Raw genomic sequence first — 14743 nt, 5'->3', positions numbered from 1 at the left:
CACCCCTAATATATATATATATATATAATATAGTGCATATGTTTAGTGAAAGAGTTGATTTCTCTAGTGAATTAACAGCTGTGGACACTGAAGGACTTCTGACTCTGAGGTAAATGATGCTGCGTGACATTGTTTACAAGCTGTTTGACGTCTTCCACAATTTAAACACTGATTGAGCGATTACACGACATATGATACGTTTCAGTAAGTGTTATCCTCAACATACCTTAAGATATTAATTCATGTTTATTCTTCTGGAAGAGATGATCGCGTTCACTCGCGCGCGCCACGGCCGCTTGAATTGACGCGCCTATACAGTGATCAGTCGTCACATTAAAGAGCGTCAAAACGGCATTTATCGTTTGAATTTCGTGATAAAATGTACTGAATACTTAATATGTTCGAGTGGGAACTAGGATTGAAGTGTGTTCCATGCTTAAAACAAGCCAACTGTTAACTGTTAAAGATTGCATTCGGAACCGTTTGGTACACATGTACACCGAACCGAAAGCCCTGTACCGAAACGGTTCGGTACGAATACGTGTACCGTTACACCCCTAGTAGAAAGAGGGTTACATTATACACGTCCTCTCATCCAATGTACCATACCTTCAGCAATGGCTCCAAGCACCAGGATACCAGACTCTTTAACAACCCAGTCCGGGTGGAACAGCAGTTCCTTCAGCACAGGGAGCAGGTGGGGCAGCAACTCATCCCGAAACACATTTGCCAGGACATCAAGGGCGGCTGCTGAACACTTACCTACAGAGTAGAGAACAGTGTAGTACACACAGTTAGACCTCTCGTATTTCTCCAAGCACCAATCTAACGGCAAGCTTTGTGGATCAGACAGTATGAGTAGAGAAACATCACTGGCATTCATGATATTTATGAGTGTAATCATCTCCACAGAACACACCAAAACTTTTATATTTGATTATAAATAGGCAAAAAACACTTACGTAGATTCCAGTCGGAGAGACTGTCGTCGTCGTCGTCATCATCATCCTCACTGTCTTCTCCTTCCTCCCCTTCATCACCCTCGTGCCGAAGTGTGACCGTACGAGACTTGTGAAAGCGAGGCTTTATGTCCTGCTCGTTGTCCGGCACAGCCTCGTCTTCCTCCACATCACCCTAAACGGGAAGTAGAAAGTCACTGTGATGAAACACAGCTGGGCAATTCTGGACAGCAATGACTGCGAGTCAAAGGCCTTGGGTCAGACAGTATGAATACTTGAAAATCATGGAGAACATCAGGATAATAATATCATCACACCTGTGGCCAGACTGGTGTAGAACTTCTCATGAAGCAAAGTTACTAACCTTTAACAAAATTATGTCGATCTCAGAGTACTTCATCCCATTCACCAGAACTGGAACTAGTCTATGGGAGATGATTAAAGACAGGAAGTCAAAATTAGTAATCAAGATATTTCAAGTATAGATGGATGTGATAGTCACGGGGTATTAAACAAATAATAAGAGCACCTCTGACAATAAAGCAAACATGAGAATCTCTATTGCAATAAACCGGAAGTTCAGATGCTAAATACCGTATAGAAATAGAAAAGCAAAAATTCTGCTATATTGTTTATGCCTCAGCTATTTTCAAGTTTCGTACACATTTCTACCAATAAATGTCCATGACTTTTCGGCAAATATTCATGACATAACCTTCAATGAAAACTTTGTGAAACCTGGAAATAAGTCACACTACAGAAGTTAAACTGGCTGCTAATGCCCGGCTGAGTTTTATGTTGACCAAGCGTCATTTGGACTCTGTGTGAAGCAAAGGGTCAAGGTTTGGCTGGTTATGATCCGGTTAGCCCCTGCTGGTAGATGTGCTAACTGCTGCAAAAGCAGCCATGTATTCCAACAGATTAAAAATAAAAGTAATATGTACTGTACCATACTTCACTCACAATTTATAGTTTTTTTTACTTCAATTAAACCGTTTAACCCAGGTTATCCAACTTTTGAGGGGGCTCATAAAAGCATAAAACCGACTGTCCCCATCTTCATATTACACTTTGCGGTTTTTGGCATCTTGAAGCAAATGCATATAATGCATGACTCTTACAAGGAAAGACAAAGGTTGCTTACTGTGCGAGGTGTCCAGAGAGGACATCCTTACAGATGGGCTGCTCAGCCAGCGTAAGCCAGAACTCACAGGCCTCCAGAGACACGTTCTCATCCGGGTCCTGTGTGCGCTGCAGCATGTACTGCAGGAACAGTCAATATCATCAGATCATCATCATCATCTCTGATTGGCCAAGATGTACACCACTACTGGGTCATCAAGTTCTTCTTACCTCAACGATGCTGCGCATGTGAGGGATGAGTCGGTCAACTCGCACCTCCAGCAGCATGACGAGAGCCCTGCACACGTTCTTCCGCACCTCCGAGTCCTCGTCTGCGGCCAGCGCAAACAGACTCTGGAGTGACAGGCGAGGAGGAAAACAAATTAAAACACTGCAATTACTGCACAGCTTATTTAAATGGTTTCACATGGGGACGCAAGGTCATTTTAACATTTACAGGTGGCTAATCCGTGATTTTATTGCAGACAGAATCCAAAATGTGTGTTTTGCTCCCACTTTCTAATCTAGTTTCCTGACTAATAATATTAACATATAAAAACACTCTACATTATTTAGAGAATAAAGGTCTTTGCACACGGAGTCCGACATTTTCGTATGCGTTTTTTTTCGTGTTCGTCATCCTAAAAATTTGGCACGCACAGAAACCTTGCAGAGTCGGACGCATATTAATTCCAGGGTATCTGCAGGTTTCACCAAGTCAAATTTAAGACTTTTTAAGACCTTTTCAAGACCATTATGAATTAAATTTAAGACCTATATAACGCAATTAAAAAAAAACGAACAAAAGGAAATGCAGAATCACAAAATTACTTGCAAAATTAATTTATTCAAATTGAACAAAGTATTAGTAATCTTGCACTTCCTCATAGCTCAATCCCACCAGGATTAATATACAAACACACTACCGGTCAAAAGTCTGAGAACGGTAAGATTTTTTTAATGTTTTTACATTCTGCTCACCAATGCTGCATTTATGTTATTAAAAATACAAAAAGCTGTAATATTGTGACAGTTCTGTTGTGACTGTTCTCTATGTGAATATATAGTAAAGTGTCATTTATTCCTGTGATCAAAGCTGAATTTATCATCATTACTCCAGTCTTCAGAGTCACATGACCCTTCACTAATCATTCTCATATGAGGATCTGATGATCAACACACATTTATGATTATTATCAGTGTTGAACACAGTTGTGTAAAACATTTTTTTGGATTCTTTGATGGATAAAAAAAAAAAAGTAAAAAAAAAAAAAAAAGATTTCTGAAGGATTATGTGACTCTAAAGTCTGGAGCAATGATGCTGAAAATTCAGCTTTGAATCACAGAAATAAATTATATTTTAAGATATATATTGAAATATAAAATAGTTATAGTTATATTAAAAAAAAATCAAAATAATACTGTTTTTGCTGTATTTTGGATCAAATAAATGCAGCCTCGGTGAGCAGGAGAGACTTCTTTAAAAAACATTTAAAAAATCGAACCGTTCTCAAACTTTTGACCGGTAGTGTGTGTGTAGGCTATGTATATACATTTTTTTGTGAGATCAAAATTACTGATTTTGTGGTGGTCATTTTCAGAAATGTGCATGTTTCTTTTTTCATAATTAGGATGCCCCATTTACCATATCATTATATTAGATGCACAATAGTCACACATGGCAATAAAACAAACAAAATGCATGAATCTTGTTTGACAATAGGACAAATAAATACAACTTAAATATACAGATACAAACAGTGCTTTAAGTTTAGGTAGGCTACTGTTTGTTTTTCCCCGTTGTTGATTGATTAATATTAAGCACACAGGCAGGAGGGGGGGTATAGGCTAGGCTATATTGGGTTGCTTTCACTTTAAGACCTACAGTAATGAGCCCATATATATGGATCTCTATGAATGCGCCTAGATTCGGTTCACTCGCGCGAGCGCTGAGGCGGCAAACGCGTGCAGAATCTGCGGCCAGTCTGACATCAGTCCGTGTGTCAGTAGCGAATGGGTTCGGGGTTTCCATCGCTTTTTAAACTCTTTGTTTAGTGCAATCGGGCATATCATACTTTTATTTGGTCATTATACGAGATGGCAGGTGAGAAAGATTCGCCTTTGCTATCACGATCGCGTGAACTGGAAGAACTGGAGAACTGAAGATGAAGAATAAAATCTGTTTGATGTGTCTGTGGTACAATCCGAAAGAGACCCGCGCCAATAACACGAAAGCTGATTGGCTGCAATACAAGATGCATGTTGGTCTCTCACTAGCGAAAAAACGAACTAACAACACACACACACACACACACACTCTAAAACAGGGGTGTCCAAACTCGGTCCTGGAGGGCCACTGTCCTGCAGAGTTTAGCTCCAGCTTGCCTCAACACACCTGCTGGAAGTTTCTAGTATGCCTAGTAAGACCTTGATTAGCTGGTTCAGGTGTGTTTAATTGGGGTTGGAGCTAAACTCTGCAGGACAGTGGCCCTCCAGGAGCAGGATTGGACACCCCTGCTCTAAAACATTGCGGGAGCATTTCAATGAGCAATGGAGTAGCGTTACATGGACGTAGGAAAATTAAGACCCGTTTAAAATTATTTAAGACCTAGAACTCAATACTTCAGCGAATTTAAGACTTTTAAGGCCTTAAAGACATTTAAGACTTTTTAAGATCCCGCGGGTACCCTGAATTCATTTGCGCAAAAAAAAAAAGTCTTCAAGCAGTGAGGATGATTTTGTTGTGCTCTCTCTTCTTAAAAAGAGAAAAAGAAAGGAAATAATGGTGCCATCCAATCCTGAGATTGCATGGAGAGGAAGGAGAGTTCCACCTCCTTATCAAGGGGCTACGGGATTATCCCGAAAGATTCAAAGTTTACTTCAGGATGTCAGTGGCTCAGTTGGATGTTATGCTAGCGATACTGGAGCCACATAATATACTGGAACCACATAATAAAAAGACGCCCACCAATTTTGTTTGTAGTACAGTTTGTCATTCAACTTTGTTTGTCATACGGTGCTTTCCGAAGCGAGACGAAGTGGATCAATTTGTCAGATGCGGCGTTCGGCTCTGAATTGTCAGAACACCACTCAAAATGCTTGCTACAGATGCGAAAACAGAATTTCAAATTCAAATTTATGAAGGACAAAGGTTTTGGAGGCATTGGGTAAACGTGATTGACAACGTGACTTTCTTTCAAAAGCTAAAACAGTGAAATTGTTAAACAGTCTATAATTTTTTAAAGTTTGTATTTGTTAAACTACATTTTAGTGTCCCCTCCAATATGCATATGTTTTACACCATGGAAATGTATTTTTACAGACATCCCCTATGAGAAATAGTCACTGTCCAAATAGGGCATATAACGTTAAAAAAAAGAAGATTATTAAATCCAGCATGTTCACACTGCAGGTACCTCAATAAAGGTGTCGATGTTGTCCATCAGGGCTTGCGCTCTTCCAATGATAAACTGGTTCACACAGGCAATAGCATGAGACCTACAACACCACATGCACAACCATTTGATTTGCATAAATAAGCCAAAGTTATTCCAGAAGAGAATTTGAGACATGAAATATAAAGCCCATCCTTCCCTTCAGACTGACCTGATCTTGGGGCTGCAGTGTTTGAAGAACTGCAGGAACTTGGGAATCATGATGTTGAGGGGTCGGTTCAGAGCGTCACTGTCCAGGAGCTCAGATGAGTCCTCGCAGATCTTCTGTAGAGCTCCAAACGAGCCCTGTGTGTGAATGAGACCAAACTAAGATACTACTCACACCTGTGAGGAACATTTCTGGATGCGACACAGAAAGCATCATGGTCACTTTGCCCATGTGTTGCATCATTTCGAAACACATTTGCTAAGAAAAAGTGCTAGGCAAAATAAAAGAGGAAAAGCAGGATACATGAGGACAAAGACTTTTGTTTATCTTCGAAACACAAATTAAGATATTTTTAATTAAATGTAAGAGATTTCTGTTCCTCCATTAAAAGTCTATTCACCCAAATGACCTGAAGGAGGTGGATTTACAATCTCTGTATCTATTCTGGTATTTGACATGAATGACCCATGTCAGGAATGCAGTAACAGCATTTACTCATTTAGCCTGTCTTCCAGAGATTAAATATGTACTTGTTTTTGTACTCAATTTGTTCATACAACCAAATCAATCAAGTTATATTTTGTAGATAGAGAACTAAGTTTCAACTTTTATTATTAATTTAATTCTGCTGTTCTCATGTTAGCTGTATGAAACGTAAAGACAACTGTGTCTAAGGTCATGAAGGCATTACATGTATCCACTAACACATTATGCAGTATGTACTTTAACTTTTTTTGCACATAGCACTGGTGCTACAGAGGTTGAAAGTTTTGTAGCATAGGCCAAACAACTGTAGCACATGTATAAAACGTCTGTTATCATGTCTGATAACAGTACAAAGAGTATTTAAGAATAAATCATCATCACCATCATCATACACTCACCTAAAGGATAATTAGGAACACCTGTTCAACTTCTCATGAATGCAATTATCTAATCAACCAATCACATGGCAGTTGCTTCAATGCATTTAGGGGTGTGGTCCTGGTCAAGACAATCTCCTGAACTCCAAACTGAATGTCAGAATGGGAAAGAAAGGCGAGTTAAGCTATTTTGAGCTTGGCATGGTTGTTGGTGCCAGACGGGCCGGTCTGAGTATTTCACAATCTGCTCAGTTACTGGGATTTTCACGCACAGCCATTTCTAGCATTTCTTACAAAGAATGGTGTGTAAAGGGAAAAACATCCAGTATGCGGCAGTCCTGTGGGCGAAAATGCCTTGTTGATGCTAGAGGTCAGAGGAGAATGAGCCGACTGATTCAAACTGATAGAAGAGCAACTTTGACTGAAATAACCACTCGTTACAACCGAGGTATGCAGCAAAGCATTTGTGAAGCCACAACACGCACAACCTTGAGGCGGATGGGCTACAACAGCAGAAGACCCCACCGGGTACCACTCATCTCCACTACAAATAGGAAAAAGAGGCTACAATTTGCACAAGCTCACCAAAACTGGACAGTTGAAGACTGGAAAAATGTAGCCTGGTCTGATGAGTCTCGATTTCTTGAGACATTCAGATGGTAGAGTCAGAATTTGGTGTAAACAGAATGAGAACATGGATCCATCATGCCTTGTTACCCCTGTGCAGGCTGGTGGTGGTGGTGTAATGGTGTGGGGGATGTTTCTTGGCACACTTTAGGCCCCTTAGTGCCAATTGGGCATCGTTTAAATGCCACGGCCTACCTGAGCATTGTTTCTGACCATGTCCATCCCTTTATGACCACCATGTACCCATCCTCTGATGGCTACTTCCAGCAAGATAATGCACCATGTCACAAAGCTCGAATCATTTCAAATTGGTTTCTTGAACATGACAATGAGTTCACTGTACTAAAATGGCCCCCACAGTCACCAGATCTCAACCCAATAGAGCATCTTTGGGATGTGGTGGAACGGGAGCTTCGTGCCCTGGATGTGCATCCCACAAATCTCCATCAACTGCAAGATGCTATCCTATCAATATGGGCCAACATTTCTAAAGAATTCTTTCAGCACCTTGTTGAATAAATGCCACATAGAATTAAGGCAGTTCTGAAGGTGAAAGGGGGTCAAACACAGTATTAGTATGGTGTTCCTAAATAATCCTTTAGGTGAGTGTACTTTACAGAAAACCATAAATCATTAGAAAGGTCTAAGGTTTTACAACAAGCTTAAAAGCTTTTGTTGGACAGCAGGTTTGTAAACACATCTTGTTACAAGTTAGGAAAGATGTTTGACACATGTTGCTTTTGGATTTTCGCAGTGTTGGGTCTGGTTTCACACTCAACTTGACTTTTGAATCCTGATGCATTTGCGTTCATCTAATCAAAAACATGCATGGCGCATGACAGAAAACAGTTAGCGGTAAATATATTGGGTTTATTCATTTGGTGCCATTACGCGCAGCAGAGTATGCAACACTTGGGTTTACTTTATGTGGGTCACATGAAGGCGGCTTTCTTCTGCTTGCAAACAGACTCTTTTGAGGAGACAGTGGATTGCCATTCATATGACACCCTGATTGCACTCGCCATGCGTGAATACACTGCAGGCTCGCTCTCACTCGTATCGGTAAATCAACACCATCATCCCTTACATGCGTTTTATTTAACTAAATACATCGTAATCGGCTAAAGAAGTGCGCACCCAAGTCCGTTGCTCACATTCACGCGAATCGCTGCATAGTGCAAGTGCAACTGAACTCAGAACACCTCCTTTAGGTCGTCTTGAGGGTGACTTGAGGGTGAGTAAATCATAGGCTAATTTTCATTTTTGGGTGAACTAATCCTTTAAATGTCCTAATTGAACTAAGGCCTAATCCTGGCTTAATCTAAGCTCTATCTGTGAAACCAGGCCTATAAGTATTAGTGTTTCTGTATCCTAAGTTAGTTTGAGGCTGGATCCTCATTTTCTACAGCCTATGGGTGGGGGGAGAACTTTGTTTTTTAATAAATTCTGTCAAATGACTGAACTTCAACTTTGACTCCTGGTCTTCATTGAGCTTATTGGCCTCTTTGTGGAAGGACAGAAAGCTCCCAGATTTAATCAAAAAGACCTTCATTTGTGTTCCAAAGATGAACGAAAGTCATACAGGTTTGGAGCGGCACAAGGATGTGTAAATGACAGAATTTTCATTTTTGGGTGGCAATGAACAATGCAGAGGCAAGGCACAGACCTCGCAGATGTTGTAATCCTCTGAGTTGAGCATGTTGCACAGCTGGGGCAGCAACTCGGGCCATGTCTGCAGCTCCCCTTTGGTGGAAATCGTTGTAATTAGGATACCTGAACACAAGAGAGACAGGATTCGTCACATTTCCAGATACTGAGTGCATACTAGCAAGAGAACTATATGCTAACTGCTAGCTGTAGGGATGCACAAATAATAAAATTGTCCAACACCAATAAGCCAGTATTTATTTTCATGTTGTTAACCGATAAATGTAAAAAAAAAAAAAAGTAATGCAGTCTGACTTATTTACACCATTAAAGAGTTGGATTCTAAACATGGACTAAGTTTTAAAAAATCAGTTGGACGCATGACGGAGTACTTCTGTGCCAAATACAGAATTTGTCTACATTTTGGAAAGTTTCTCAAGTATGGCCCTGTATTATCATAAAGGGTGGAATTCGTTTTATGGGCACTTCTGGATGAGCGTGTTCGCCCATCAACGTGCTTCGCTTGGGTTACGGAAGCTGTCGGCAGTGCTGTCATTTTGTTTTTAGAACACGAAAATCAACAATGTCTCCAAAGTAGTGTGTTTTTGGAGGTGGGGGAAAGATAACCTTGTTCAGCTTCACAAACAACCCAGCGTTAAGGAAACAGTGGATGCAGTTTGTTTTTCCAGAGCAGCAATGGAGTTGTGCAAGTGAGTTTTCCCCCGACACTTATGTTTTATAAACATGACCCAGTTCGATGCCGGTTGTTAGAAAGATTGCAGATTTTTGAAACTGAAATATGGAGCGGATGGAAAGATCCCGGGCATTGAGTTGGAACCACAGGCGGTGAGTGAAACTGCATCAAATGTTTTGTTGTCAATCGACAATATGTAAGTGCATATAATGTAAACATGAAAGTATATGGTGAATCAAATGTTTTCCAGGGATAATGCGCTGATGTATTTAGTGTGCGTGTCGGTGTGTGTGTCCGTGACTCTTTAGCTCTCCAAGAGTTCGGCTGTTTTTGGAAAAAATCTGTTCAGCGCAATCTTTTATAAATTTGAGAAATGAAAGATGCAATACTCTACAGGTACTCACGATTAACATGAGATTGGCAGAAACCGTGTGTGTTATGTACCCTTTAATTTAAGCATCACAATGTTATAATGTTCAGTATGATAAATTAATATTCATTCTGATATTTGCTTAAAGATTACATTTAACATTCTTCTCAAAAATAAAATTTGCAATTCATGTAGATGCTTGACTTACTCTAGAGAGACTCACCGATAGTGGCGCGGATGAGAGGGGAAGGGTCTCCGATGTTGTTTAAACATTCCTGCTTGATGAAATGCGCAACCGCAGGAGGGAAGTTCTGATAGTGAACCTTCACGTTGTTCTTTAGTATCAGACCGCTGAGAGATCGAGTGGGCTCATCTGTAGAGTGTGAAGACAAGCAACACATTTATAATCAGTCACATATAAAGTGTCTGAAACCTTATGGAACAATACACACGGGTACTGAGAAAATGCAATATGGTGAGCTTCACGCAAAAATAAACCCAGACACCAACCTTCAGTTTTCAGCCTTGTCAGGACGAAGATGAGATAGTTGTTGAAATCAGGAAACTGATTCAGCTGTTCTAATTTCTGAGGGTAAAATTAAAGAGAATTACGGTTACTGTAATAATGGCAATGGACTGTACATGAATAGCTGCAGTTCAACAGGCACACTGACAAGTCGTCATGAAAATTACAGTATAACAGATGGATGTATGAATAAGTCAAAAGTAGAGCTGTACAATAAACCGCAACATGGTCTGTGAATATTAAAGTGCAAAAAGATTATTAATATGTAATCTGCTTGTTCTGCGTGTCTGTGTGAATTAACGGCACTGTATGTGTACTCAAGTATGTGTGGCGCTCGTGGTGTGTCAATATGAGGATGTGAACATCTACAGAGCTGCTCTGAGAGAACGCTTAATGAGCTGCTCTGAGAGAACGCTTAATGAGCATTTCCTCATTTTACTTGAGAAAAACCATTGGCCGTTTCTCAAGTCCAAGAACGGACTTGTGTTCTCATGGAGACCAGTCTTGCCAGGCAACCTTGAAAGAACGAACTTGGAAAGACACGAGGACAGAGCATGCATCCGAGTGCAATTTTGTTGCTCAGCCGACCGTCCCAGCATATTATAAGTAGCAGCTAATGCACAATAAATACAGCATAATCACAAATGTCACAACCTATTAACACATATTTCATATTAGCCTATAATAGACATCGTTTTCATATCTTGTATCTTTATTTTACCGCGGGCATTTATGAAAATGAATAGCCTATGTGATACCTATGCTGTGTCAATGTTAAGATTCTTGCCAATAAAAATACGGCAGGCTTTCTTCAGGTCTTAATCACTTTATTAAAATCAACCTAAAGTTAGTCTTAATGTTTAAATCTTGTTTCTAGATTTACCGCGAGTACCATGTTTTACCATGCCTAATTTAACTTCCTGCAGTGTACAACAAGTGTCTCATAGGGATGGGCAAGAGTACTCCAATACTCGAACAGCGACGATCGATCTTGAAAACGAGGATCACTCTGACTTTAAAAAATACCTTTGTCTCTTTTTTTGATTAGTTATTATGGCATTTTGGGCGGTACCTGAGGTCTGATTGGTTAGTGTTAGACAGCACGCCTTCCAGACCGGCAAAATAAAGTGAAACTGGATTTGAATGCGCGCACTGCAGTGATGCCTGGAATCATGAAACGCACAAAGTAGCATTATAACAACTTTCAACACACTCAAATGTATCTAATATAATAAAACAGCACTGCGTTACCCCGCATACACGAGCGGAAGAAGCAAATCCATCCGCATAAAAGCTCCGCAAAATCAAGGCGTCATCAAACTAAGCCTTTGTTTTGAATAAGCAACCTCTAGCAGCGAAAAATTACATATAGTGGCTTTAAGTGAGGGTTAGTTCACCCAAAAATGAAAATTAGCCCATGATCCCTTTAAAGCTTACAGGGCTTCCATACGTACTTTGCCCCTCAAACAATGTAGTCGTAGCTGAGGCATGGAAGAGCTTGGTTCGTGTTGTCAACATGTGAAGAAGATGCTGTTTTCTGTGCAGAGAAAGCAAATCCACTTTGCATGCACTTCTAAAGGATGATGACTCAAATTGATACGGTAAAATTATGCCATTACGGTGCATCAAGTGCCGAGGCAGCCTCCGGAGTTGAAATTCAGATATGGTCATGGGTGTTTCCATTCTGACAAGCACTGCAAGCATTCATTAACTAGATTGTGGCGCGCACCATAGTCTAATTGTCCCCGCCAGTTTCATAATGAACCGAAAATATATTTAAACTTCTCACATAAAACGTCTAACACGTCACATGGCTTTATCCTCTAATCAAATAGCAAACGGCAGTGACATTTCAAAGTGAAGTGCGCACTTTGCTCGCACAATCAGCTCGCCATCCGGTGTTTTCCACTAAAATAAAAGGTCAACTGCAGTTTCCATCCAAATAAAAGCTCAAGGGTTTCTCTCTTTCAAGTGTAGTAATCAGAACAAAAGTATAATCATTTCCGTAATGTAGCGTAAAGTTAAATACACTATTTATAAAGTGTAGTTTATTTTACAGTACATTTGTTTTACAATTTATGGCTATTACTGTAATGGCAAAATAAAATTATTACTACATTCTAATTGTTTGCCTTCCTAATACACCATGTGAATGTAATGTAGACTTGAGACTCTATGGCCCGGTTTCACAGACAGGGCTTAGATTAAGCCAGGATTATGCTTTCGTTTAATTAGGACATTTAAGTAGCTTTTAGAAATGTGCCTTAGAAAAAAAACATTACCGATGTGCACCTTGAGACAAAACAATGGCACTGACATATTTTAAAATACGTCACTGCAAGCTGCCTTCAGTTAAAAACACTCTAAAAACATGCATTGTAGTCTAGGAAATTAGCCCACTATTTACTCACCCTTAAGCCTGCTTGTGTTCGTCTGAAAGAAGAATGTCATAAACACCTAGGATGGCTTGAGAGTGAGTAAACCATGGGCTAATTTTCATTTTTGGGTGGACTAATCCTTTAAGACTTGTCTGTGAAACCAGTGGTATATCAACTAAAATAAAAAAAGGATTTAAAAAAGGTAAATTCAGTCAATTCACAAACTTTTTTCTTTGTTAAATTTGCACACTGAACATGGCCTGAATCTCTTATTTTTTAACTAATTTTGAAGTGCACCAGACTGATGAATTTAAAATTGACAAATTTTAAATGTGGAGGGATCGAGGTCCACCCAACACAGTCTCACAAAAACCTGTGGGAAACACTGTTTTGACCTTGGATCCCCTAAGTTCTGTAAATGGCAGCAAACACAGAGTTGTGTTGATGAGGATACCTGCTGCACAGCTCTCTGTGTGGCTGTGTTCGGAGACTGAGAGTCTCTCAGGAGCTGCAGGACCTGCTGGAGGCTTTGTTCATCCGGCTGCCACTCCATCCTGCAGACAAACCACACAAGACAGAAACAATTATTTACCCTTCATGCCTTCACAAAATACTTCCTCCTGTGAAACCATTGCAACACCCATTACAGCAAAACAACTTTTTTTGCGGTTTGTAAGCGCCTGTAGACCAATTTATCCACAACTACTACCAGCGCATCACGCATTACATTGTTGAGGGCAAGGCTGGATAAACATACAATATCAATATGACTATAATGCTAAAGGCCTTTTCCACATCTTGCAAATGTTTCAAACCTGCAAAACGGTTTAGCTTCATCTCTGCATCAGTGATTGTCTACGTTTCAAAAATAGCAAGAAATTTGAACATTGCACTTTTAAGTAAGTGATAAAATATCACAAACCCAGATACACAATTATATTAAACAAAATACTGTACAAAGCATAAGTTTCCAATTATGTTTTGATTTCGTCTCAATTTGAGATTTAAAAATATATTATATATTTTTTGTTTTTAGGCACACTTTCACTTTGTGTATGTGTACCAAGCCTTATTAAACTATCAAATGATTGTTTACGAACACATACATACACACACAAAACATATTTAACATCAATACATTTCATAAAATTCTTTGCATTCAAAAAAACCTGGCTTTTATTTTGGAAATACATTTTCAAAATGAACGCACGCTATGATTAGCCCTAAAGATAGGTTTAATAGTCGGTTTCTTTCATAATTCATAATCCACCCAAAAATGATAATAGATTAAATGTGGAATAGATTATGCATGTTAAGACAAATCTTTTCCCAACTTCGTGATCTCAGAACTAATGCATTCATGTATATAAATTAGAGACTCTTATAAATGCATGTAGTAAATAAAGTAATACTTGAAAACGGCCTAAAATGGCTGGCTATGATTGTTATCAAATGTCTGACTTAATTTCTGATCATTAATAAAGATGTTGAAGACAAAAGCGTGAAGAATCAGGAAATGCACATGGTCATGCATGCCGAGGCCTTGTCTTTCTTTCACCCCAAGCAAGCTTAGCTCAAAAACCCCAGGCACGACCTACATTAATACGCAATAGAAAAATCTTAATAATAAGACCAGTACAAAAACATCACGCGAAACTTCAAATATTAAAAGCAACAAGTAAAGGCTATCTAATCCCGCATAAATCGCACTATACACGATACATGACTGTATATCTTTAGTACATGATCTAGCAAGCATACTCGATCTAATCCACGTTAAAAACTATTATTGTGTTAAACTCTGCATACTTTGGAGTGTATAGATGTTATAAATGACTGAACTCGAGCGTGTTCACTTACACATGCCGCGTGCGGAGGCCTATTGATCAGCTCGTGCAGCGTGGAGCTCGCGCTAGTCTCGCGCAATGGCACTTTCAAACACTTCCGCAGGACG

The 14743-nt window shown here is 39.6% G+C and overlaps 1 protein-coding gene across 3 annotated transcripts in view; it reads right to left on the bottom strand.

The window, feature by feature from the left end:
• Nucleotides 1-14742, bottom strand: part of tnpo2a (transportin 2a) — a 30542-nt gene extending 15800 nt beyond the window's left edge. For 2 of the 3 annotated variants that reach the window (XR_013818064.1, XM_079837442.1), the window contains exons 1-12: nucleotides 14650-14742; nucleotides 13244-13343; nucleotides 10396-10471; nucleotides 10109-10258; nucleotides 8841-8947; nucleotides 5688-5821; nucleotides 5498-5579; nucleotides 2313-2435; nucleotides 2104-2222; nucleotides 1324-1384; nucleotides 963-1134; nucleotides 610-762 (exon numbers count right to left, since the gene is read on the bottom strand). Coding sequence is in view for 2 of the 3 variants with exons in the window: in XM_079837442.1 (XP_079693568.1) it covers nucleotides 610-762; nucleotides 963-1134; nucleotides 1324-1384; nucleotides 2104-2222; nucleotides 2313-2435; nucleotides 5498-5579; nucleotides 5688-5821; nucleotides 8841-8947; nucleotides 10109-10258; nucleotides 10396-10471; nucleotides 13244-13342 (1276 nt within the window). In the remaining variant the exon portion in view is untranslated. Of the gene's footprint in view, nucleotides 1-609; nucleotides 763-962; nucleotides 1135-1323; nucleotides 1385-2103; nucleotides 2223-2312; nucleotides 2436-5497; nucleotides 5580-5687; nucleotides 5822-8840; nucleotides 8948-10093; nucleotides 10259-10395; nucleotides 10472-13243; nucleotides 13344-14649 lie in introns of all 3 variants that reach the window. The other variant, XM_079837443.1, reaches the window with a different exon arrangement.
• Between the last annotated feature and the right edge of the window lies 1 nt (nucleotide 14743).

The sequence above is a fragment of the Gobio gobio genome, assembly GCF_949357685.1.
Source record: "Gobio gobio genome assembly, chromosome: 1".
Classification (NCBI taxonomy): domain Eukaryota; kingdom Metazoa; phylum Chordata; class Actinopteri; order Cypriniformes; family Gobionidae; genus Gobio; species Gobio gobio.
This window is presented reverse-complemented; position numbering and strand designations above follow the sequence as displayed.